The sequence below is a fragment of the Gopherus flavomarginatus genome, chromosome 2 (genome assembly GCF_025201925.1).
Source record: "Gopherus flavomarginatus isolate rGopFla2 chromosome 2, rGopFla2.mat.asm, whole genome shotgun sequence".
Taxonomy (NCBI): domain Eukaryota; kingdom Metazoa; phylum Chordata; order Testudines; family Testudinidae; genus Gopherus; species Gopherus flavomarginatus.
Window position 1 is genome coordinate 173,198,513 of NC_066618.1, and position 24,218 is coordinate 173,222,730.

General features: G+C 41.9%; 1 protein-coding gene across 3 annotated transcripts in view; it reads left to right on the forward strand.

The window, feature by feature from the left end:
- Positions 1–24,218, forward strand: part of LOC127044827 (glutamate decarboxylase 1-like) — a 75,175-nt gene that overhangs the window by 22,465 nt on the left and 28,492 nt on the right. Inside the window, exons 3-9 of one of the 3 annotated variants that reach the window (XM_050940040.1) lie at positions 4,928–5,000; positions 9,171–9,305; positions 11,890–12,132; positions 13,283–13,373; positions 17,767–17,879; positions 18,795–18,910; positions 20,925–21,004. In XM_050940040.1, coding sequence (XP_050795997.1) covers positions 4,928–5,000; positions 9,171–9,305; positions 11,890–12,132; positions 13,283–13,373; positions 17,767–17,879; positions 18,795–18,910; positions 20,925–21,004 — 851 coding nt within the window. Of the gene's footprint in view, positions 1–4,915; positions 5,001–8,545; positions 8,625–9,170; positions 9,306–11,889; positions 12,133–13,282; positions 13,374–17,766; positions 17,880–18,794; positions 18,911–20,924; positions 21,005–24,218 lie in introns of those variants that run through there. The other 2 variants (XM_050940041.1, XM_050940042.1) reach the window with 2 other exon arrangements.

Below are 24,218 nucleotides of genomic sequence, written 5' to 3' on the forward strand. Positions count from 1 at the left end.
CTAATATAAAGCTAGCATTAGAAGGTGGAGTAGCTGTGAGTCAAGTTAGTGAAATAAGTGATTAACGGTTTAATTCTAGAGGTTAGTAAATATTCATGTTTTTAGTTTCACACATTTCGTATAGACAATAATGGCAAAATTCCTATTCAGATAAATAAGCATAACTCCTATGGATGGTAATGGAAGTTGGAAAAACAATAAATCTGTAAAAATCAGCATGTCTACAATATATAGGCTTGCAATTGCATGCACCCTTTCTGCAAATGCACATACATTTACTATGGTATGTGCACAAGCAAATATGTGAACATCTTAAAACTAATATCTATGTGCAATTGCGATGCGTTGTCGTAACTGCAGTCACATTTTATACATGATGAAAACGTAGCCTCTTGAGTCAAATTATGGACAAAAGATGCTAAATTATGTGCAAAAATATACACACACTTACATATCTTCATTTGGGGGTAAAATTGATGCAAATGCATGTGAAAATGTATAATTAGAAGATGAAATAGTAATTTATGTAACTGTAGAAGTTTAATTCATGTGCATTTTTGTATGTGGTTCTCTCACTCAAATGTGGCACTAAATATATTAATCTAGTTAGCAGAGAGAGATCTAATACATCCATGGTGGTGCAATAGGTTCATACAAAACCAAACTCACCAAAATTTAAGATGAGTTTCATTAATATGGGAAGCTTAACTCCAGTTTGGAAAAAGGTTCCAAACCTGAAGTTATGCATTTCACCAAATCCTAGCCCAAGAAACATATACAAACACCTTTCCAATAGGCACATCCCATGCTGTTCCTAGCATCTAGATTATAACTAGACTGTTGGCACTACTTTATCTTACATACATTTGAAGAGTGCCATGATGGGACATTGCACCCCTTCCCAGCATCCTCAGCAGGTGACGGAGGGCCTCTCCCCAACTGCCTTCTGGGGAGCTGCCAGGTAATTTTCAGAGTGAGGTAAGTTGGACCCTTTGGGTGGAAGCATTTTTTGTTTGTTTTCAACTTTGAACTTCCCATCAAACCCTCAGTGGCTGGTTCAGTGCCAACTTCTGCGAGCGGACCCGTACTGGTACAAACAGCGCTGTATTCAGCAGATGCCACAGTCACATAATCTATGTCATCCTCAGTAGCGCTGGTTAAATATTTTAAACACTTTAACTCTTTTTTTCACACAAAATTTGGTTTTCAACAACAAAATGAAAATTTGTGAGTGCTGTAGTTTGATTGCCTCATGTCCTCATTTTCCTCTCTGAGCCCCAGGTGGATTAAGCACATCATGGAAGACAATCTCCCATCTCCAAAATAAGCTATCTATGAGCCCAATAGCCTGAGTTTATAAACTTGGGTATCTAAATATTAGGCTCTGAAAGCCACTTTTCTGAAGCGGTGAGTACCCACAAATCCCACTGAAGTCAATGGGAGCTGTTCACAAACAAGCTTTAATTGCTGAGTGGATGCTCTATTTTCATCTTTGAGAAAGAGTACACTATTATGAGGAAGTTTACTGTACTGTTTGTCTGTTGCAAACCAGAAACAACTTGTGAGAATGTTCATGGATTATTGGCAAGAATTCTTGTATTTCCTACACTTAATAGTAATGGGAGACTTGCAGTTCCTGCACACACCCCAAAATATCCCTCCCAGAACCTTTCACAAGTAAAAGCAGCAAAGAGTCCTGTGGTACCTTATGGACTAACAGACATATAGGCGCATGAGACTTCATGGGTGAATATCCACTTCATCAGATACATCCATGAAATTCACCCATGAAAGCTCATGCTCCAGTACGTCTGTTAGTCTATAAGGTGCCACAGGATTCTTTGCTGCTTTTACAGATCCAGACTAACACGGCTACCCTCTGATACTTTTCACAAGTAAGTGATATGTTTCTCTTACAACAATGTATTACTTGGGGATCTTTGTTCTTTGTGTCTTTACTATTCTGGGTCAAAAGGGGGCAATGATATTATAAAAGTTTTACAGTGTCAGTAACAAATCTAAGTTTTAAAAAGGCCTTTTAAAATAAGTCTGTTCTTAAGTTGGTTGACACTAGAGCTCTGGAAAATGTTTGCACCAGGCAACGAGGGCCTGCAAATTCCACCCAGTTTCAGATTTCATTACAAATTTGAAACTCAAAACACTTCAGTTGAAAAGTTAAAGAATATTTCTGGCACACTTGGACTGACTGATAGCTTTACTCCCAAGCCAAGCAAGCTCTGTGGTTTTGCATGTAAGTGGACCAGTTTCGGCTAGAGATTTCTGGTTAGTTTGCAACCATAACTTGGAGTGAAATTTGTTATTGTTTGGAAGGTAGGAAAGTATAACTATATGGAACAAACCCAAAAAGTTTTGATGGTGCTTGGTGATGGTATCTATCTTAGGTACTTATGCAACTCTGATTACCTGAGGACCTAGCAATCTTTAAGGTATTTATCCTCACAATACCCCATGAAGTATGGATTATCATCATCCAGCTATTATGGGGAGACTTAGGGCACATCTATACTGGCAAAGTTACAGCACCAGCAGTTACAGCACCACTCAGAGAGCGCAGAAGGAAAACCATTTGTGTGATCACACTGACAGCTGCCTGCGCAATAGCGTGTTCATACTTGTGGCACTTGCAGTGGTATTTGGAGCAGTGCACTCTGGGTAGCTATCCCACAGAGCATCTCTTCCTCTTCTGCCACTAAGAGTTGAGGGAGGATGGGGGGAGGAGGATACTGAGGGGCATCCTGGGTCCTGTCCCAATGCCCCATGATGCAAGCAATCGCTGTGCTTCCATCTGCATATGGCACCATCTTTCTGCAGTTTCTGTACTGTGTGCCCTGCCTCTTTTGGGCAGCAGGAATGAATCCCAAACTACTGACCAGTATGCTGCTCGCTCTGACCAACACGTCACAAGTTGCAGTGGAGTTGTTCCTTAAACTACAAAGGCAAGAGGAGTGTGACACCATATGTAGTATCTATGACACAAGATTGCTTGTAGCATTCACGGAGGTGCTGACCATAGTGGAATGCTGCTTTTGGTCTCAGGAAACAAGCACTGAGTGGTGGGATCACATAGTTATGCACGTCTGGGATGATGGGCAGTGGCTGCAGAACTTTTACTTCTGTGCTGCTGCCTTCAGAGCTGGGCCCTTGGTCAGCAGCTACCACTCTCCGGCTGCCCATCTCTGAAGGCAGAAGCTCAGCAGTAAGGATGGTATAGTATGGTATTGCCACATTTACTTCAGCACTGCTGCTGGCGGGGCACTGCCTTCAGATCTGGGCACCTGGCAGAGAGCGGCGGCTGTTGGCTGGCCACCCAGATCTGATGGCAGCCCAGAAGTAAGGGTGGCAATACTTTGACCCCCTAAAATAACCTTGCAATCTCCCCTTCAAATCCCTTTTGGATCAGGACCCCCAATTTGAAAAACACTGATTGCCCCTGTGAAATCTGTATAGTATAGGGTAAAAGTGCACAAAAGACCAGAATTCACGGGAAGAGACCAAATTTCACGGTCCGTGCCATATTTTTCATGGCCATGAATTTGGTAGGATACTGTACATTACCAATATCCACAATTGCCTGGGCAATCCACCATGACAATGACAAGAGAACCACATGTAGAACCATGAGTAGTAGATCGGATCTGCTCTGAGATGGACAACTCCAGCGTTTTTCATTTTAAAAGAAGTGTTTTATTTTATTATTTGAACAGCCTGCCTGCAACCGTTCAGTTAGTGGTCTCAACATAGGCTCCACCTACCAGGAGTTGAGTCTGTTTCCAATAAGCAAAACATCAGGGGAAGAGACTTTGGCTCTGCAGCCTGAGCATGCATCAACTCTTCTCCCTCTGCATCAAATCTCTTGTAATTTTTGGAGCCTCCAAACTTGGAGACCCACTTACCTCCATCACCTGATGATAGAGTCCCTCTGCTGCATGACTCATTGTGGTACAAACCTCTACTAGCAAGCAGAGTTATACCCTACAAAAACCATTCCCAATTCAGAGAAGTTCTGTCCTGGCAAGAAGAGAAAGTGGCTAGCCATAAAGAAAACTAAGGAGAGACACACCACAGTTTCACAAGCCTACGGGTGAGTAAAATGGGATGGAGCTTGACTAGATTAATGCAAGATTTAAGCCCTCAATTATGTCAGATTAAAGGCTTTTCAAAGCACCAAGAGCACTTTCAAATAAGATTAATAGTAAGTCCTGTTTCTCTCTCCTCCGTTTTAAAAGAGAAACTCATGCTCTAAGCTTTTGAGTTGAAGAAAGAGGAAATCACAAGGAGGAAGTGCAAATGGTTGGTGAGAAGGGTCATATCTGAGTAACAGGTTAGTATTTTCAGGTGAAAACAAAATATAAAAAAAAAGATTCCATCTTCAATGGCAGCTCTAATACTGGACTGCACACACATTGCTTCTGTTTCTCTTCCCCGCCCCCTACAACAAAATCAATGAGAGAGTTGCGTAAATCCACCAGAGCAAGAAATTGATCCTGCAAGTTCCTGAACACCCCTGATTCCTACTGAAGTCAATGGAAGCTAGGGGTACTTAGCACCTTTCAAGATTGGGCCACAGATACACAAAGTAGTTGAAAATGTTAAAGGGAAATTTTGGTAGGCATGCAAGCTACTTTAATTATATTAAAGGTTTCTAAGGAAGCCTTGAAAAAGGTGTTTATTACTTTAAAAACAAACTGGTGCTAGCCGCTTAAAAAAAGAGAGCGAGAAAAAAATTGTACCTCTCCTCCCATTTAGTTTAACTATAGGAACGCCCAGAAACTCTGAGCAATACATAGAAAGAATATAAATACTAGATAAATCTGTATCTGTGACAAATCAGTTCAGCTGCACATAGGCTTGATGAACACAATCTTTTGTTTTGTTTGTTTGCAAAATTGTACTTTTTATTACTCAGGGCATTTTCCTGTGCGGTGCTGTTCTTCAGAGAATCATAGACATGGATTTCAGGACAGGTACTAACAAGACAAGTAAGTTCAAAGATTACATTAAATAATCTCTTCACTGAAAGACTTTGTATGAAATTATATATATACATGTAAAAAATCAAAATAAAGTTTGTTTATGTAACCAATTTAAAAAAGTGAGACAGTCTTTGATATGACTTTAACTATACACAGGGATATGGAACTATCACTGCATAGTCTGCCCTAGGAAAGAATACAAATATAAGTCTGTTTCATACCCCTTAGAGGTCTATGTTAAGACTCCAGCTGACTTCAGTGAGTTAGAATCATGCCTTTAATTGTCTGATTTATAGCTGTCTGATGTGATATAATGAAATGATGAGGAAGAAGAGAATGTTGAAGAGGGCTGATTACATTTTGGTGATAGAGTCTGATATATTACTTGTTCATGCCAAAAAACGGGGAGAAGGGGCAAGCTGGTAACTAGCAGTGTCTTTGTGTCTGAAGAAAGGGTAGTGAAAATGAGAGGTGTTTTTTGGAAAGCTATTACATGCTTGGTATGTTGAGGCAAAACAGTGTAAAACCAAACAATTTCCACCACTCCTTCCCAAAGTAGTGTTCAGTTCATTAGGATTTTAAACTTCACTGCTTATAGAAGAGAACAAATCAGGATTAAGTCTCTGCTTATACTCTGCAACTTTGCTTTCTCTCCTGACATTCATTCTCTTTAGTTGTCTAGCTGTTAATCATATTTAAAAGAAAAAATCAGGTGTGTTTCTGAAGATAATGCCCTACAGCAGCCCATTTCACACTAATGATCACATTCAAAATATGTATTGAGAAAATATCTGGTAAATTCAGAGTCAAAGTTGCTGCAACTGATTCTGATGTTATTTGCACCAGTTCAAATTGGGAGTAGCTTTTGTGAAATCAGGGTAGTTGCATTGGTATAAAATGGGTATAAGAAGAAAGCTATCTTCTCAAAATACATATAAAGTATATAAAGCTTAATCCTCTATTACCAAAACAAAAAGACAGTACTTTCCCCAGTATTGGTATAAACGATGGAGAGATATTTGGTTAAACACAGAAAAGCAAATGGATCAGACTTTTGAACTGCTTTGCTTTGACTTATATCAAGAGGACAGTCATAGTTTAAAGCTAATGGAATCCTATTCATATTTTCTTATTCATTAGAGTTGAGTCCTGTGGAGGATTTCAGTAACAGAACACAGTGGCCTTTTATCATTCTACATTAGTATAAACAGAAAAACAAGAGGGCATTATATTATTCAATTGAGTTAAAATGAAGATTTGATTTTAGCTGTGTTGAAACAGTTATTCAGACTGAAAATACACACGCTGGTTTCTCATTATGTCTAATATTTGCTGTTTGAACACTGCAAATTCTGCAATTATTAGAGTCCGGGGATCACCTAAAATATTGTATATATATGAATTATCAAGGGAATACTACAGATATTGAAGTTATACAATTGCTAATTTTAACTAACTTATTTTAGTTTAACTAGAACAGTTGGTGCATTTCCCTCATACGTAAAATTGGCACATTGTTAGACACCCACTGGAAAAGATGTCATCTTTGTAGTTACTTAGCAAGACAAAGTGGGTGAGGCAATATCTTTCATTGGAACAGCTTCTGTTGGTGAGAGAGACAGGCTTTTGAGATTACACAGAGCTCAACTTCAGGTCTTGGAAACTGAGGCTACATCTACACTAGCACTTTTGTTGGTAAAACATTTGTCAGTCAAAGATGTGAACAAAACACACTTCTGACTGACATAAGCTTCACCAACAGAAATGCTGGTGTGAAAGGGTTTTTTTGGCAGAAGATTCTCTCTCGCTAATATAGCTACTGCTGCTTGTTGGGGGTGGTTTAATTATGCCAACTTCACCTTGAAATGTGCTTATTTACTTATGCTAAACTATCTATTCCAGCTTGTATTTATCTGTGGCACTCTGAGTAAGTTTTCCAGACCTGAAGAGCTCTGTGTAAGCTCGAAGGCTTGTCTCTCTCACCAACAGAAGTTGGTCAAATAAAAGATATTACCTCACTGACCTTGTTTCACTAATATCCTGGGATTGACGTGGCTAGAATAACACTGCATAGTTACTTAGCAATCAATTATACAAGTAAAATTATGTCTGCTACTTTTAGCTTTTAGGCTGTGGTTTAAGTGAAAAAATACTTGACAAAGTACAGATAGGTCTATATTTTACGAGTTTTCACTCAGGTAACCCCCCCTTTGACATCATAAGGCATTGGTAGTAACAGAGTAAGAAGTACAGTACTGGGCACAACCTTAATAGATGCCTCATCCCAGCCTTCAGTTTTGCAGGTGCGTTTTGAACACTTAAATTGTTAGCTGTTTACCTGGTACTATCTAATTTTAGGCACAATAGTGCAGTTAGACATGTGACTGTTATTTGTGCCTGCAAAACAGCAAAATTAGAAGCTGTTGTTCAAATATCAAGTCTTATAACTATATTTGATGCAAGTAAATTTCTTTGTTTAATTATGAAACATGGAATTAAAATAGTAATGAGAGTCTGCTTATGAACTGAAAAGGAAAAACAAGAATTAAAAATTCCCTCCAGCATGACTGTAAATTATTGTCTGATGATTGTCCAGTCAGTGACTATATGCAGTCCGGCTCATATTAATTTGTTCCCTGCAGTCCCCATGACTAGTCTGTATTGCCTTTGTGAGTGGAGGAGATTCCCATATCCGTTTTAGGGACACTGTGTGTATGGATTTCCAAGGACTACACCCGTTGACCTCTTTTTGCATGTAAACAACAGCATTTCAAAGTTGTATTTCTTGCCTTGATTTTGCTGTTCTGTTTAAGCAAATGTCTGGTTATTAGTATCAATGTTATTGTTTGAAACACATAACTAGAGAACACCGAGAGCAAAGGTGATCCAACATCTATGAGCAAGAGCTGTGGTGCCCATCGTGCCTCTACCATACTGCACTAGGGCAATGAGTGAAAAGAAGGTGTATTTGCTTCAATTATTTCCATCTTTAAAATCCCCCAAAACATGGATCTTTGTATTTTGTGCTCCCTCCAATTATTAACCCAAAATCTCATCAAAGAAAATTAATGTAATAAAAGCCTGGGTAAATCAGTCATTTCCATCCAACAACCAAAATAGGAAAGCACTTCCTTTTATTAAACTAAACAGATGGCTATCTGATGAATATAAGGTTTGTTCTAATTTAATTGCCTCTTTGGATAGCTGTTTTAAGCATTAGCTCAGTGTGATAATGAAACAGAGTCTAGGATTTAGCTTTTGTACTTAAAAAAAAAATTAAATAAGTGCCTTAGCCCAGTGACAATTGTTACTTATGCTACAGCCATGCCCCCCCAAATTTGTTAAGATATGGTGGCAATTTATCTGAGTAAAATGTTAAATGTGTCAGATTAACTCCTGTGACACACTTCATTGGCAAACAGAGATTTTTAAAATCCATCTCCAAGTCCAAATTCTTTCCAGAGTGTATGCAGGCAGAAGTCAAAAGAAAAGTTAGCTTTATAGTCAGATAACAGGTTAAATCATGTGGGCCTCCTTTTTTTCCTCAGGCAAATTCCTTCAGAAGTCAACTATTTTGTTTGGCTTGTACTGGCAGATCTTCTGACATGAATCTTACCTGTGGGATGCATCGTAAGGATATAGATATTTTGGCAATGCTTTTTAGAGATTCCTTTCAGAAAACCTCAGAAATGTGGAAAATGTGTTAGGTAGGCATCTGTCAGAATTTGAAATTATGGTGACCAGAAGTAATAGCTTGAAGGGCTGTATGAAGCATTTGTCGAAGAAAGTTAAATGTTTGTTAAATGTTTAAAACAATAGTAGGTAAATAGCTAGAGGCCACATTTTGATCATTTCTCATGTTGATTAGCACATTATCCCACAAGCCATCCCATTGTATCAAAGTCGGCCCCAAAAGATAAGCAGCTAGGGTGATTTGGAAGGAAGAGTAAACTACTAGGGCCCCTATTGGGCTGATGATGACTTGCTAAACACTCCTTGAGTGGACCTTGGAGTGAGGATACAGGTGCAGTTATCCTGAAACTGTGACTGGCAACTGTCACAGACTGAATACCGGACTAGTGGATGGACTGTCATTTGATCTGGTCTGGAAATTCCTATATTGCAAATAATCATTTAAAGCCATTTTCTTTTTTCAATCTGGTGGCATTTTCCCAGATGAACGGGTCCATCAAGAATCTTCCCAGTTGAGAGAGAAACATATCTCTAGCTTTCAGGGAGAAAGTGAAGAGAAGGAAAAGGACACTAACTCTGAGATCCTTGTGGCTAATTTTTCAAATATCTATGCATCGGGTAAGTGTGACATAAAAAAAACAAAACAACAGAACAACCAACCCTTTCTTTAATTGTTCCTTTTTGTTGCCAACGAATTCTGTCTGGTATTTCTCTTGGGAAGATTCCCTGTTTCTAAACAGCCTGTTGTGGAGATGTGTCACGGTTCAGCTTGATGACTACATTTTATATGACCAATGGGGAAAGGTGGAGGACAATGAAGATGAAGTGTCCTCTCTTCTCTGTTCCCAATCTCTCCCTCTCTACTCCTCATTCTCTCTAATCTTTGTAAATCTGGTAACAAATTTCCTAAATAAAGCCAGCAGGCGAAACTGGTAGTAGAAGTTCCCCCACATATTTTCCCACCATCCATAGATTGATAGGCCAAGAACCAGCAGTTCCCCCCACACACACACGCACACTAGGTTTGCTGACTTTCTAATTGCACAAAACTGAACACTCTAGCCCTGATCCTTCCCTGAGGCCCATCCAACCCCTTCCCCTAGGCCCTGCCCCCCACTCACTCCCCCTCCCTTGGTGGCTCACTCTCCCCCACTCTCACTCACTTTCACGGGGCTGGGGCAGGGGGTTGGGGTGCAGGAGAGGGTTAGGGCTCTAACTAGGGATACACGCTCTGGGGTGGGGCCAGAAATGAGGGGTTCAGGGTGTGGGAGGGGTGTCCAGACTGGGACAGGAAGTTGGGGTTCAGGAGGGGGTGAGGGCTCCAGTTGGAGCTGGGGATGAGAGGTTTGGAGTGCAGGAAAGGGGGGCTCCAGGCTGAGGGGTGGGGCCAAGGGGTTCAGAGAGTGGGAGGGGGCTGCGGGTTGAGGCAGGGGGTTGAGGGTGCGGATTCTGGTGTAGGGCTGGGGATGAGGGGTTTGGGGTGCAGGAGGTGGGTCCAGGCTGAGGGTGGGGCTGAGGCATTCAGAGTGCAAGAAGGGGCTGCATGTTGAGGCAGGGGGTTGGGGTGTAGGAGTGGGTATGGGCTCTGGGCTGGGGGTGCAGGTTCTGGGGTGGGGTTGGAGATGAGGGGTTTATGGTGCAGGAGGGAGTTTGGGGGGACTCAAGGCTGGGGCAGCAGGTTGGGGCTCTGTGTTGGGGTGTGGGTTTACCTCGGGCGGCTCCCTGTCAGTGGCACAGTGGGGCTAAGGCAGGATCCCGGCCTATCCTGACTCTGTACTGGGCCCTGGAAGTGGCCAGCAGGTCTGGCTCCTTGGCGGGGGTGGGGGAGAACAGGGCGCTCCATGCATTGCTCTCCTGCAGGTACCACCCCCAACCGCAGCTCCCATTCATTGTGGTTCTCGGCCAATGGAAGCACAGAGATGGTGCTCGGGCTGGGGGCAGCGCATGATGCCAGGACAGGTAGGGACTAGCCTCCTTTAGGCCCGCAGCACTGCTGACTGGACTTGTAACAGCCCGATTGGTGGTGCTGACCAGAGCCACCAGGGTCACTTTTCAACCGGGTGTTCTGATCGAAAACTAGATGCCTGGCAACCCTACCACATATGCACCCTGAGGAGGAATCAAGGGTTCCTGTAGCCCGTACCCATAGATCAGACGAGGGATAGCTAAGCCATTAGTATTTTTGCCTATGCTCAATGAAGACCTAGGAGTTTCTCTCTTCCTACTTCGCAGGCCACTAAGTACAAGGGAATAGGTTCAAGGAATATTTTCATCATGGTGGTGAGGCAGAGACTCGCGGATTTATGGATGATCTTGCCCCTCCTTTCTAGGGGGAAGAGGATAACGGAAATGTTGATCCTATCCATTGCATTGTCACTAGTAGACTGAGAGGGAGCTGTGGTCTTCTGGATCTGTGAATCAAACTGAAAATAGTAGCATAGTAAATCTCCTTTCTGTACTAGCAGGAAATTATCCCTGCCCTTCTAGCCTCTTCCAGTCTGAATTGGCCCTTGAACACCCTGTTAGAGAGTTAGGTCACTGAGCAAAATGTCTGTTTTCCCACTATCCGCATCTATGTTCTGAGCTCCGCACATGAAAGGTGCTATAGAAGTGCAACATATCGTGAATGCTACAAAAGGGTTAACGTGCTAAGCCCTTACATGATGATAGTAGGGATAAGCAATATGGTAATGGAGACTGTGCCTTTAAGGGCTGAGCTTCCTAGGAAAAGAGTCTGGGCTGGATGCTGCAGAAGTTCATGTTATTGTTGTTATGCACAGTCAGTTGGAACTGGTCACCGAATAAAGCAGATCTTTTCCAAGCACCTTATGCACTTAAGCCCACATCCTCAAAGGAATTTAGGAGCTTAACTCCCATTGATTTTCCAGTGCAGTGAGGATTCAGTTCCTCAAAATGAACAGTTAAGGCTTCCATAATTTCAGTGGCAATTAGGCTCTTAAATACCTTGGAGGATCTGGGTCTGAATGCTCACTGAACACCACAACATGTTACAACGATGGAAGCAACTAGAGTAAACTTCTGAGCATGTCCAGTGAAAACTGGATATTCCCAGAAGCCTGTGCAGGGTGAGACTGAACAGAGCATTTGGGAAGTCAATAAAAGCAGTGTGCCTTGTCTCCAACCAACCTGACTCCTGAGTACTTGTTAACATTACACTGATGTTCCCTTGATTTCTTCCTAGACTTGTTGCCTACTAGGAATGGTGAGGAATTAACAGACCAGTTCCTGCTTGAAGTGGTAGAAATTCTCCTGAATTACATTAAAAAAGCCTATGATGGGAAGAGTAAAGTTCTGGACTTTCATCACCCCCATCAGCTTCTGGAAGGCTTGGAAGGGTTCAGCTTGGAGTTGCGTGATCAGCCAGAGCCTTTGGAACAGATACTTGTTGACTGTAGGGATACCTTAAAATATGGAGTTAAAACAGGTAACATAATGTCCCCCACAGCAAAAATGTAACTCTCATATCTTCACAGGCACATATATCATTGTTTAGAGATCTGACATTTCTCCATACTGGAATCAATTTGTCCAGGACTCAGATTTGCCAGATTCATGTAACTCCTTAAATATTTTTTTCCTTATCCTGTATTTCCAGTGGGTGATGTGCGTGTTGTTCTGTTCTCAACTTGTTTTGCTACAGTAAGAAACAAGGGAGTGAGAAGTCACTTCCTCAAGAGAACCAGTTAACACTTTCATGAATTATTCACTAACGTAATTCTTTATTTAAATAATTTAATGTAATTATTCATTAAAGAGGGTTATATACAGGAACTGACAACATTTTAGACAGGGCTGAGTATTTTTGTTTGTTTTTCTGTTCTCTTTCACCTTTGCAGTGCATGACACTAGGGAGGTTTCTAAAATATTTAGACAATTTTTCCAACTGTGTAGATTTATTTTTAACATCTTTTTAGATGTGAATTGACTTGGCATGTACACAGGTTTAAGGGATAGCACATTGGGTTCAAAAATATCCTTAGATTTAGAGACAGTTGGTTCAGAATAGTACAAGGGTTTTGATCACAAATGGAAAAATGCTCTAAATCACAAATCTTATTGACCTAAACACTTTTGAAAATATTACCCACATTCCAATATAAGGGACCAGTTGTCTTGAATGATTTGAATTCTGGTGTTAGTAGAAAGTAAGCTACTTAATTGGAAAATGTAGTTTATTTAATTTGCTCAATAAAGACTTGAATGTCCTAGGCTTTATGTAGAATATCAGGGTTGGAAGGGACCTCAAGAGATCATCTAGTCCAACCTCCTGCTCAAAGCAGGACCAATCCCCAGGCAGATTTTTACCTCTGTTCCCTAAATGGTCTGCTCAACGATTGAGCTTACAACCCTGGCTTTAGGAGGCAAATGCTCAAACCACTGAACTATCCCTCCCCCCACTTCATACCTCTTTTTAAGGAAGGCTTCTTTCCTCAATGTTAACCTAAAGCAACGCTTTCTTATTCTCCATACTGATTTCACTGTCCTTATCAACACAAGTTAACTGGGGACTGAGCTAAAGAACAACGTATTTCTATCTCTTACACAGATTCTGGTTTATTTTTGTTTCATTTTAGGACATCCTCGCTATTTCAACCAACTCTCCAGTGGCCTTGACATTGTTGGACTAGCTGGCGAATGGCTGTCAGCTACTGCAAATACAAACATGTATGTACTCTAAATCCCAGTCTTTCCTTACAAGTTAAATACTAACAAAAGCCAGCCACTTTTTTCTACTTTTCTGGAATGCAAAGTACCTATTTGAAAACAAGCAAGCTCAGACTTCCCATCTTTTAAACAAATGTGTGAACACTTGCATAAATAGTGTTGGCTAGGTAGCAGGAATCTGTGCACCACAGACAACTGAGGTAGATAAACCATGTTGTACAGCAAAGTGACAATGGCTGTTAAGGAGCCTGCACTGGATGTAAACTCACTGGTTGTTTTCAAGCAAAACATACTCCAGACAGCAGTCTTAAAACTATCAGCCAATTATTTTAACTTAAGAGCAGCTAATAATGATCCAGGCTTATTTTTGGGCAAAATGTACACAGATGTACTGAGTAGAGGGATTCGCTTGCAAAACACATCAGCACCGAACAATGGAAACTCAAAATCACTAACATCTCTGTTAATGTTACAGGACTAGATTCAGTCCCAAGTTACATCCACATGACCAAGGCCCCTGATGTTGGAAAATTCCTGGACAGGGACTGCAGGACACAGACTGCACACATCCCCTGCTCCACTAGAGAGTTCATAGCTGACCAATATAACCTGAAAATGACTGCTGAGAAGAGAACATGGCTAGGTCAACCAAAGGATGAACTGATTCACTGCCATAGCCTCTATCAGAGGGGTTCCCAGGAAATCCCAAACACAACTTAAAGCTGATTGATTCTATTATAATTAAACATAAAATATAACAAAATTTCAGAGCTGTCATTCTCACTAGAAGAATTTCTGAAATAAAACACAAAGAAATTAAGTATATACAAAATGTTCATCATAACCATAACACAGCAAAATCTTCCTTTGTTTGTGAAACTTGTAGGACTGAATGGCCAAAATGAACATTTTGGCACATGCTGCCATATTTTCAAGGAACCTCAAACTAGATTTCTGGATTGGCATGTGCAATTCTCCACCCTCAAATACTTTTGATATACCCAAGACATCTTAGTGAACACAAAACCTTAAATTGGCACATTCATAATGGGTAATTAGATGCTCAACTCTCTGATTTATAAATGCAAAACAAGGATTGAGCATGCTAAATGTTGGGAGTGAAAAAACTGCATGGACAAAACTTTTAGTGCATCAAGTTGCAGCTGCAAACTAAGAAGCGGTTTTTGGAACATTTGATCCATATACTTTCAAGGCTTTCATCTTGGAGATTTGGCCACATGTTTTCCAGTAAAATAAGACTTTGTAACAATTATACTGAACTTTTAAAACTCTAATTTGTTTTATTTTTGTTGATAGCATTTAATAATCTTAGTAAGAATTTTGTATGTTACTCTCCAAGGAGTGTAAATGATTAAGGGCGGGTGTTTGAGATAAAGAAAGGCAGAAAGAGAGAGAGAGAGAGACTTGGCTAAGAAAGTGAATTTGAGAACTGGACGCTTCCTGGAACGGATAAAGGATCTAATGGAGTTAACTGAAATATATATTTTCCACAATGAATTTTGAAAAATTCTATCCCCTGCCCCCACAAATTTTGTGTGGATGGAGGAAGTTTAGTTTTTTTCAACAAAAAATCATTTCCCTCAAATAAAAATCTGTTAAACTATTTTGGTTTTAAAAAACACCAGTTTTCAGCATATAAAAAAATCAGTTTCTATTTCTTTTTACAAAAAATTGGACCAAAATGAAAATTTATGTAGTTTGAATAATCATTTTCCTGTTAAAAAAAAAAATTTTTACAAAAAAGTTTTGTTCAGCTCTGGGACCTAGTGGACAATTTTTGAGAATGGGAGGTGAAAGCAGAGACCTTGAAGGGATTATTGAGGATGCATTGTCTGTGGAGAATATGTGGAGTAGACTGTGTGGTCTTGGTAGGCAGGAGAAGTTAAAAAGTGCTAGGTTTAAGCCATGAAGTGCATGTATTTACTGAAAAGACATCACAAAGCCAAAGGGGGGAGCACCTCATAGAGACTGACTGTAGGGAGGTTAGAAAGGAAGAATGGAGGTAGTACAGTTAGCCAATGTACCTTCTATGTACCTAAAACCAAGTATCTTACATCCATAATTTCCAGTCATACATTCTATGGGATGCAGCTCATTGTGGTTTATAATGTAATGTGGGAAAATAATAAAACTTTTCTTTTCTGAAAGGACAACATAATTAAAGACACTGGACCAGAAACTAGTGTTCACAGAGATGAACAATGCTGCACCTAAGCAGCTTTCAGCCACACTGTATTTCTGTCCCTATTTCCCAATTAAAATGTCCTAGCAGATTTTTACTATCCACAAGAACATTGGAACACATTTTTTTGGAGACATTTCAGAAAAACATGCATTGTATAACCCCATAGGAAAGATTAGCTGGAGAAAGTATGCAGAATGTCAGTGTACAGTAACATCTTAACCCTTTGCAGCTTACAGATATATTAATACACATACAGTAGAATTTATGTATCTGATAGTCTAAAAATGGGGATGATAATGCTTACCCGTCTTTGGAAACTACTTTCAGATCTACTTAGGAAAAACACTATGGACACAATCCAGTAAACACCTTTCCTTAATGTTACCTATATGAGTAGCTCAACAGGAAGGGTACTAAGTATGTGGTTAAATATGTGCTCAAGTGTTTTGCTGGATCAGGGCCTAGACAAGCACTAATGTATTATTAACTGGCTTGTCACTTTGACAGTCTAGCATGCAAATGTAGTTTGCATTTATTAGCCTAAATTTTTGTACTTCAATCAAACTTGTTCATGCATGGAGCATTGCACATGTTAAAAATAGGCATGCTGAACTCTGGCTGCAGGTTCAGTTTTATTTGTGGGTTTTTTTGGAAAATGTAAGCCCCAGATTTCTTTCAACCAAAGTAAATTCCTGGTTTTTTTTTCTATTACAAAAAAGCTGGGGTGTTTATCAATATGGAAACTGAATAGACAGCTGTGAGTAGTTTGGTAAAATTATCCAGGCTGGTTATAGCAGATTATAGTCTTTCACTTGGACATTTTGAAATAAATTTAAGAGTTTTTTGGTATAGTTTTTTTTGCTCAATCAAAATTGTTTCTGTTTTAACTGGAGGTCTAATAGGTCTGTAGTGAATAGTGTAGGTACACCACCAGATTAGCTATAACCATGTTTTTTAACTAAATACAATTCTAAGAAAAAATAGAACATAAAAATATGTGTCTGGAGAGCAGCACAATTATAAGTAGTTTCAGTCAAAGAGAGAACAGGAAATAGCTACACCTTCAAGCTGTATGCTACGATACAGTCATAATGTCATGTTCTGATATAGTTACCTTCATTCACTAAGTGCCTAGTAAACATTCATATCTTTCCCTTTGTATTACAGAGCAGCATTAGCCACACAAAGCCAATGACTAATATGTCAGTCAGCAAACAGTACAGTGTTTGGGTTTTTTTTAGCTTGGTAGGTAATTCAGTTTTTACAGGTAAAAATCACTGCATCACTCCTAAATTTAGTCAATTTTAGCTCTTCCTCCTTTCCTTTGTATTTTTAAGAGTCCACATAAATGCTCATATGAGTGACTGAAAAGTTCTTTTAAATTGGTTTGGAGTCATGTAAATATTGTGAATTAGGGTAAGAGTATGTGTGTAATAAGCGAACTTTGTGTCTCTCTCTAGTCCTTTGTCTACTCTTGTAACACTGGCTTCTTGTCTGTCTGCACGCATTCGGGTCACTTTGGTTTGAGAGCCTTCTCCAACTTCATCTACAAATACCTTCCTTTAGCTCTCCACCTCAGTAGCTCCCCAGTATCTAATAGGGCCATGATTTGGCTCTACATCTATACATGGTTCTGTGGGAATCTTCTAAATGCTTTGCCTCACTCAGTGCCCAGGACATCACATTAGAAAGCACACCTGAGATGTGCTGTAGCAATAAACAGACAGTGTAACATTGTCTCATGTTATAATTTCAAGCAAACTTCACTTGAGGAATGACCCTGAAATGTTGGACTATTTTAATCAGCTGAGCTGTGTTTTTTGGGCCATCCCAGTGCAAACAACACATAAATCCAGTGAAGTCAATAGTTACACAGATGTAAATGAGACAGAATCTAGAACACCATTTCTAGATTCAGTGGGCACAATTAAAGAGTCTACTTTCACCACCTCAGGTATCTACAGTAACATTTTCACATTCTTAATGTATAGTCAGATAATGGATATTATATGGGATGAGAAAGGAGAAGGTAATGGGTAAGAAAAAAGGAAAGGAGGTCGCTAGTCTTATCTCATCCCTTATATCATTCCTAAATCAAGTTGTCTTAATTCCTTTTGTGCCTCTTTTGTGTAATAGAAATGCATTTCTGAAAACAGCCTGTTGCTATTTTTTTAAAACATATTTTAGGTTTACATATGAAATAGCTCCAGTGTTCGTTGTCATGGAGGAGATCCTTCTCAAGAAAATGCATGAAATGGTTGGATGGGGAGAAATGGAAGCAGATGGTATATTTTCTCCTGGTAAGTAGACAGGAAATTACCTTTGCTATTTGCCTGATCTGAAGCCCAAGCAAATCAGTGAGAATCTTTCCATTAAGTTCACTCACTTTGGGATCAGGCTCTGTATGAAAACTGCATTAGGTTTGTTTTACGGATGAGCAAAGTAGCTTAAGTAAAATAAAATAGGCAGCAATTTGAACCTTCCTTTTAATCTAAAAGCAAACTTGAATTGAACTTTTTTGCAGTTTGAAATAATATGGTTAAATTATTTAAAACATCATTTATAATTTCAAAATATTGTTAATAGCAATCATGTAAATAAAAAATGACAGGATAAAGAAAAGTTACTGCAATGAAAAGAATAAAAATCCACAAAGCTTCTCAGAATTCAATTTTACATCAAGCTAATTCTCAGAAAGCACCTTCTGGTACAATGATACAATAAGAATAAAGAAAGAAATGAACCTCTCAGAAATCAGAATTTGATAATTTTGAATCAAGCTCCTTAATTCTCTCTGTTTCTGTTAGGGACTGGGACATGGTGGGTTGGAGAAAGGAAAGGAGACTTGCAATCAAATTTGCCTGACAAGCACAAACCTTAAGAGGTCCATCAAACTAGGACTCCCAATGGCAAATCTTATCAAATCTGTGGAAGCCTGGAGAAGTGCACAAGGGATTAAATGATGGGGAGAAAATTTTGTGGCCAAGATTTGACTGGTAATCTGTACATATATCCTGCAGTCAAAATGGGCAGTCAGATGGTGAATTGCAAATTGTTGGGTCATTAAGGAATCAAAATTAAGCCAACGGAAGTATGCTAATTTATAACAGTTGAGAATCTGGCCCTCTGATGCAATGATGTAAAATTTAAATTCCCAGTAGGAATAAGCTATTCAAACCAAAACAGAAGTATTTGTTTCCCTTCCATGCTGTTAGGTGGGACCATATCAAACCTCTACAGTGTTCTAGTGGCTCGTTATAAGCGGTTTCCTGAGATTAAAACCAAAGGCATGGCAGCACTTCCACACATTGCACTGTTTGTTTCTGAACATGTAAGTACAAAATTATAGTAAATAGCTTGTCTCTGCTAGATTCAGTACTGAACCTTGAAAATCAGACTACTGAAATAAATGAGCTGAAAATGAAATGAAATACTTCTGGAGAAAGTTTGAGTGAGATTTTCAAAAGTGTCTACATGATTTAGGAGCACCTGTCCCATTGCATGTCACTAGTGCTTGATTTTATGTTCTAAGTCACACAGGCTCTTTTGAAAATCCACTCTTGTGACTTTAGGCATAGCCCTGACTAAGTGGTATGGTGTGAGCTGCACCAGGACTGGAAATCACTGGGTATGTCTACACAGAAATTAGCCCCTCCCCCTCAGTTGGCTCATGTGTGGTGGGAGAGCCTCGGGGTTCGAGCTGCAGCCAGAGCCCAAATATCTACACTGCAATTAAAAAGCCCTTCAAGCCCTTGTCATTTGGTATGGGCCAGCTGGGGGCATCTAATTGCAAAGTGGACATAGCCATAGTGACTCAGAAATGTCTCTCTGAGTCACAGTTCCTCCGCTGTTATCCTCTAGCTTTAGAGGAACGGATAGTAATTTCCTGCTGACCTGCACCAGCAGTAAGTTATCACACTCCCTGCACTAGCGCTTTGGGGTCATGGAGCCACGGCCTTACCTATTCCAATCCACTGCTTTTGGTGTGAGGATGGGCAAGTAACTGGACAAACAGCACCCATTCACTGCTGTGTGTATACACAAGGTTCAGATTTCACACCCAGGCGGTATCTGGAAGAAGTTCACTCCTTCCTACTCTATTTGCAGGTGCATTATACAAGTCACAGTCTGGCCCTTGGAATCCCCCACCCCCGCCCCATGCATATAACTCAGTGAAACTTTCTAGGGGTCTGATGATTGATGTGATTGATGTCAATGGAAGTGTTTCCATGAACCTCAGTGAATCAGGCCTCAGGTGCCTACACTTCCCTGATTAGTCTGCAGACAAATATGCATACATACAATTTAAAAATAAGAGTTTGAATATTGTCATTGCACATGCAAAGTATGAAACTTCAACTAAATTAATATTTATACGATTGCTTATGGAACTGAGGCATAAAGTAAAAGCAGAACATTGATGTTGGTTACTCAGGTGTGGCTTTGTGTTATTTCACGGTGGAGTGTTCCACAGTTGCAAAAGTTGTTCACTCTGCTAATGTGGAGGTACAGAGTGAAATCAGTAGAGTTTTCAGTCTTTTTTAAAATCTCATTTATTTTTCTCATAAAAATAATCTGTTACATGGATGTTAACAGAGGACAGTCTAGATTATTTTTAAACCTTTATTTAATAATGCAGAAATATTATGCAAAAAATGGGACATGTGAACTTCCAAATGCTATTTATCATTGTAATTGCATGTTGGTGCAGATTTGTTGTTCCTTTGTAATAGTAAAATTGAGGTCAGGCTGCAAAATAGTGCAAAAATAACCCACTATTTACCCTGTAATTAAGTATATTTACCACGCAACCCATAACTTAAATAATCAATGATCACATAAGCACATGAATCTCCTACTGATTAACATAATTGCCATAAATCTAATAAATAACCTCAAGCATATTGTACACATTCCTAAAGTTTTTTGCTTTCTTTGTCTTACCAAGAATAGTTGCTTAGTCTAATGACACTGGCTAGGATATAAAAATGTGCAGACTATCAATCATCAGGGCAAAGAATTATCTCCACATGGGATCAGGAAGTAAACTCCCTATACATCTTAGCACCGTATTGCACAATTAGGAGCATTATGGGAGGAGTAAGCCTCTTTCTGAAACAACTGGTTTTGACCATTGTTAGGCAGGATTTGATGGACTCTTGGCAGATTTCAACATGCCCATTATTATACTCTTATGTGTCATCACAACAGCTAAGCCATAACATACTTAATATTTCTCTAGGGCAGAAAAAATAATGGTGCCATCCATATATGGTATGTACTTTGTATACACACATGTATCTAACAAAACTCCCTTATAAACTTTTTCTTTTTTATGTTTTAAGAGCCATTATTCAGTAAAGAAAGCTGCAGCGGTCCTTGGAATTGGGACAGATAATGTAATTGCAGTAAAGTGTGATGAAAGGTAAGCCCCTTAATGTCTTTCAGTAATTTTTTTTTCTGAATTTAACCTTCTCTTGTGCCACTTGGTCTTGTGTCTATTTCTTAAGGTGAATTGTACTTTATAAAATGATCTTGAGCTACAGCTAAAGCAGAATTGATTAAATGCAAAACAATGGGTCACTTATGAATACAGAGTCAAATTTTTAAGTCCTTATTCAGTATTTACTCAGCCCCTATTTAGACAAAACTCTCCTGAAGTCAGTGGGAGTTGCGCCTGAGTAAGGATGGAGTAAAACTATAGGGCCAGTTCTTCTTCGAGTGGTTGTTCATGTGCATTCAAAGTATGTGTGCGCATGCCGCGTGCATACCAGCCGGAAGATTTTCCCTTAGCAGCGTCCGTAGGGTCTGCCCGGGCGCTTCCTGGAGTGGTGCCACCACGGCGCCCTATAAAGGGGCCCGCCGACCCTCCACCCCCTCAGTTTCTTCTTACCGCCGGTGACGGCTAGCTGGAACTTCTCTTGCATAGCAATCTGGCAGTGTCCTATCCGTACCGTTTAGTTTGTGTATTCAGTTATATAGATAGTTAGTTAGATAGATCTTTGTATATAGTTTTCGTAGTTGGGGGGTCCCCCCCTAGTCTTCGTCTCCTGCTGGGGCATGCCCGGGTCCCCCGGGTTCAAACCCTGCAAGGACTGTGAGAAATTCATGCCTAAGAGTGACCCGCACTCTGCGTGCTTGAGGTGCCTCAGAGAGAGCCACCAAAAGGACCAGTGCTCTATCTGTAGAGGCTTCCGCCCACAAACTCTTAAGGACAGGGCTCAAAGACCTAGAGTCCTCCTGATGGAGGAGGCCCTGCGACCACCCTCAGACCCAGAGCCGGCTGAGGCGGACCCCAGGACGTCGTCCTCGGTGCGGAGTGCCCCGGCACTGGCATCAGGTCTTAGGGCCCAGCCCAAGTTGTCCAAGACCCGGCACCGGGTGGAGTCGGGGGTCATAGGAAGTCTGCCTCAGTGCGGCACCGCTCACCTTCACTGGTGTCCGCCAAGAGAAAGAAGCTGGTGAGGGATTGTTCTCCCCACCAGGACCTGAGGCCGACTCCTCCAGTGGGGCTAAGTGGACAGGCTGGGCTACAGCCTCCCAAGGTTCCGTCAACTCCTGCACCACAGAGAGGGCAGTCAGGTCTGGACCAGCCCAATTCTCCAGGCCTCAGCGGAGACATACGCCCCCCGTCGACGCTGGAGGCGTTTGAGGCAGCATCAGACCTGATGGGTCTCCTGGCACCGACCTCCCCGCTTCGTAGGGAGTTGTCTACTGTGGTCCGCCCACCAGTACAATCTAGAGGCAAGCCAGCCATACTATCGCCTCCCTCCCCGCACAGAGCTGCGAAGCCTGCCTTGGACCAGAAAAGAGGCTCCTCGCCGCCTCAGCACTGCTCACCTTCGGCCCCCGCGCTGCTCCTCCCAGGTCTTCATACTCAGAGACCTCAGACTCAGAGGCGGGCTCCTATCACTCCAGTGGGTGTGGAGCAGGAGATCGATGTCAGGAGCGAGCCACCAGGGTTACCCACAGTGGCAGCAACAATGGCAGCCACCCTTGCAGTGGCCATTTTGGACTCCCTGGGCCTACCATCAGTCGGTAGGCCAGGCGTTTGGCCCTCGGTCACGATCGACTTCGGTGTCCTCGACATCGGTGGCCCCGGTGCAGCTGCCTCCTCCCTTCGGCACCGTCGCCGAGCAGGGGTATGCCTTCACCAAGTTCAGCACCCCCTAACCAGGCAGCGGCACTGGCAGCGGCTTTAGTCTGGGATCCTTCGGCACCGCATAATACACCAAGTCGCTCGCTGGCAACCCCGGTACCGGCACGGTGCCGCATTTGGACACAGAACCGGCACTGCAACCTCAATACTGTGTGCCGCAGGACCCTGAGGGGCTGCATGCACCAGAGGAAGGGCCGCTCCATGTAATCTCTTCATCGTCCTCCCCGGACGAGGCGGTCTCGGGCACGGCTGGAGCTCCGGCCCTCGAGGACACGCGAATTCTCCAGCAATTGCTCAGGCGAGCAGCTCAAAGCCTCGCAATCCAAGTGGAGGAGATCAAGGTGGACGCAGACCCTGTAGTGGACATTCTGGCCTCCTTAGGGCCATCCAGGGTGGCCCTTCCGCTGATAAAGACAATAGCGGATACATCCCGCACCCTATGGCAGACACCAGCCTCATTGGCCCCTACTGCCAAGATAATGGAGCGGCGCTACTTCGTCCCCTCTAAAGGGCACGAACACCTGTACACCCACCCTCCCTCAGACTCACTGGTAGTAGATGCAGCTAACCAGCGGGAGCGTCAAGGGTTCCAGGGGTCAACATCAAAGAGCAGAGATGCAAAAAGACTTGAGCTCTTTGGCAGGAAGGTGTACTCCATGGAGGGACTCCAATTCTGCATTGCCAATCAACAGGCAATAGTAAGCTGATATGGCCACAACACGTGTTCGGCCATGTTGAAGTTCGCGGAGCTCCTTCCCCAGGACTCGAGATCAGAATTTTCGGCCCTAGTGGAGGAGGGCAAACTGATCTCTTGAGCCTCCCTCCAGGCCGCCTTAGATGCAGCAGACTCAGCCTCGCTCACCCTGGCCACGGGCTTGGTCATGCGACGGGGCACCTGGCTCCAGGTCTCGGGCCTGCCCTATGAGGTCCAGCAGACGATCCGAGACCTCCCCTTCAAAGGGCAGATGTTGTTTTCAGAGAAAACGGACAAACGTCTCCATAGTTTAAAGGACTCGAGGGCCACGCTTCACTTGCTGGTCTTGCATACCCCGGCGACCCAGCGCAGACAATTTAGGCCGCAGGCGGCTCCTCACCCATACCAGCCACAGGCTTGCCAGGAGCTGGGGCACAGGCGGGGTAGAAATGGCAGAAGGCGTCATCAACGTCACCCCTCCTGCCAAGTGTCTAGCCAATCGAGACCACCATCTGGGCCTAGACCCCCTATTTGATGGTACAGTCGAGGACAACTTACCGATCGAGACTCTGGATCCCCCCACCCCTACCTTTGGGTCACGTCTGTCCCACTTCTACCGTGCCTGGTCCAGAATTACATCGGACAAATGGGTTCTCCGCATGGTAGAGAGGGGATATTCTATCTAGTTTTCCTCTCTCCCGCCCCACTAACCCCTCTCCCCGTCCCTCTTCAGGGAGCCTTCTCACGAGCAACTTCTGGTTCAAGATGTGAAGTCCCTCACAGAGA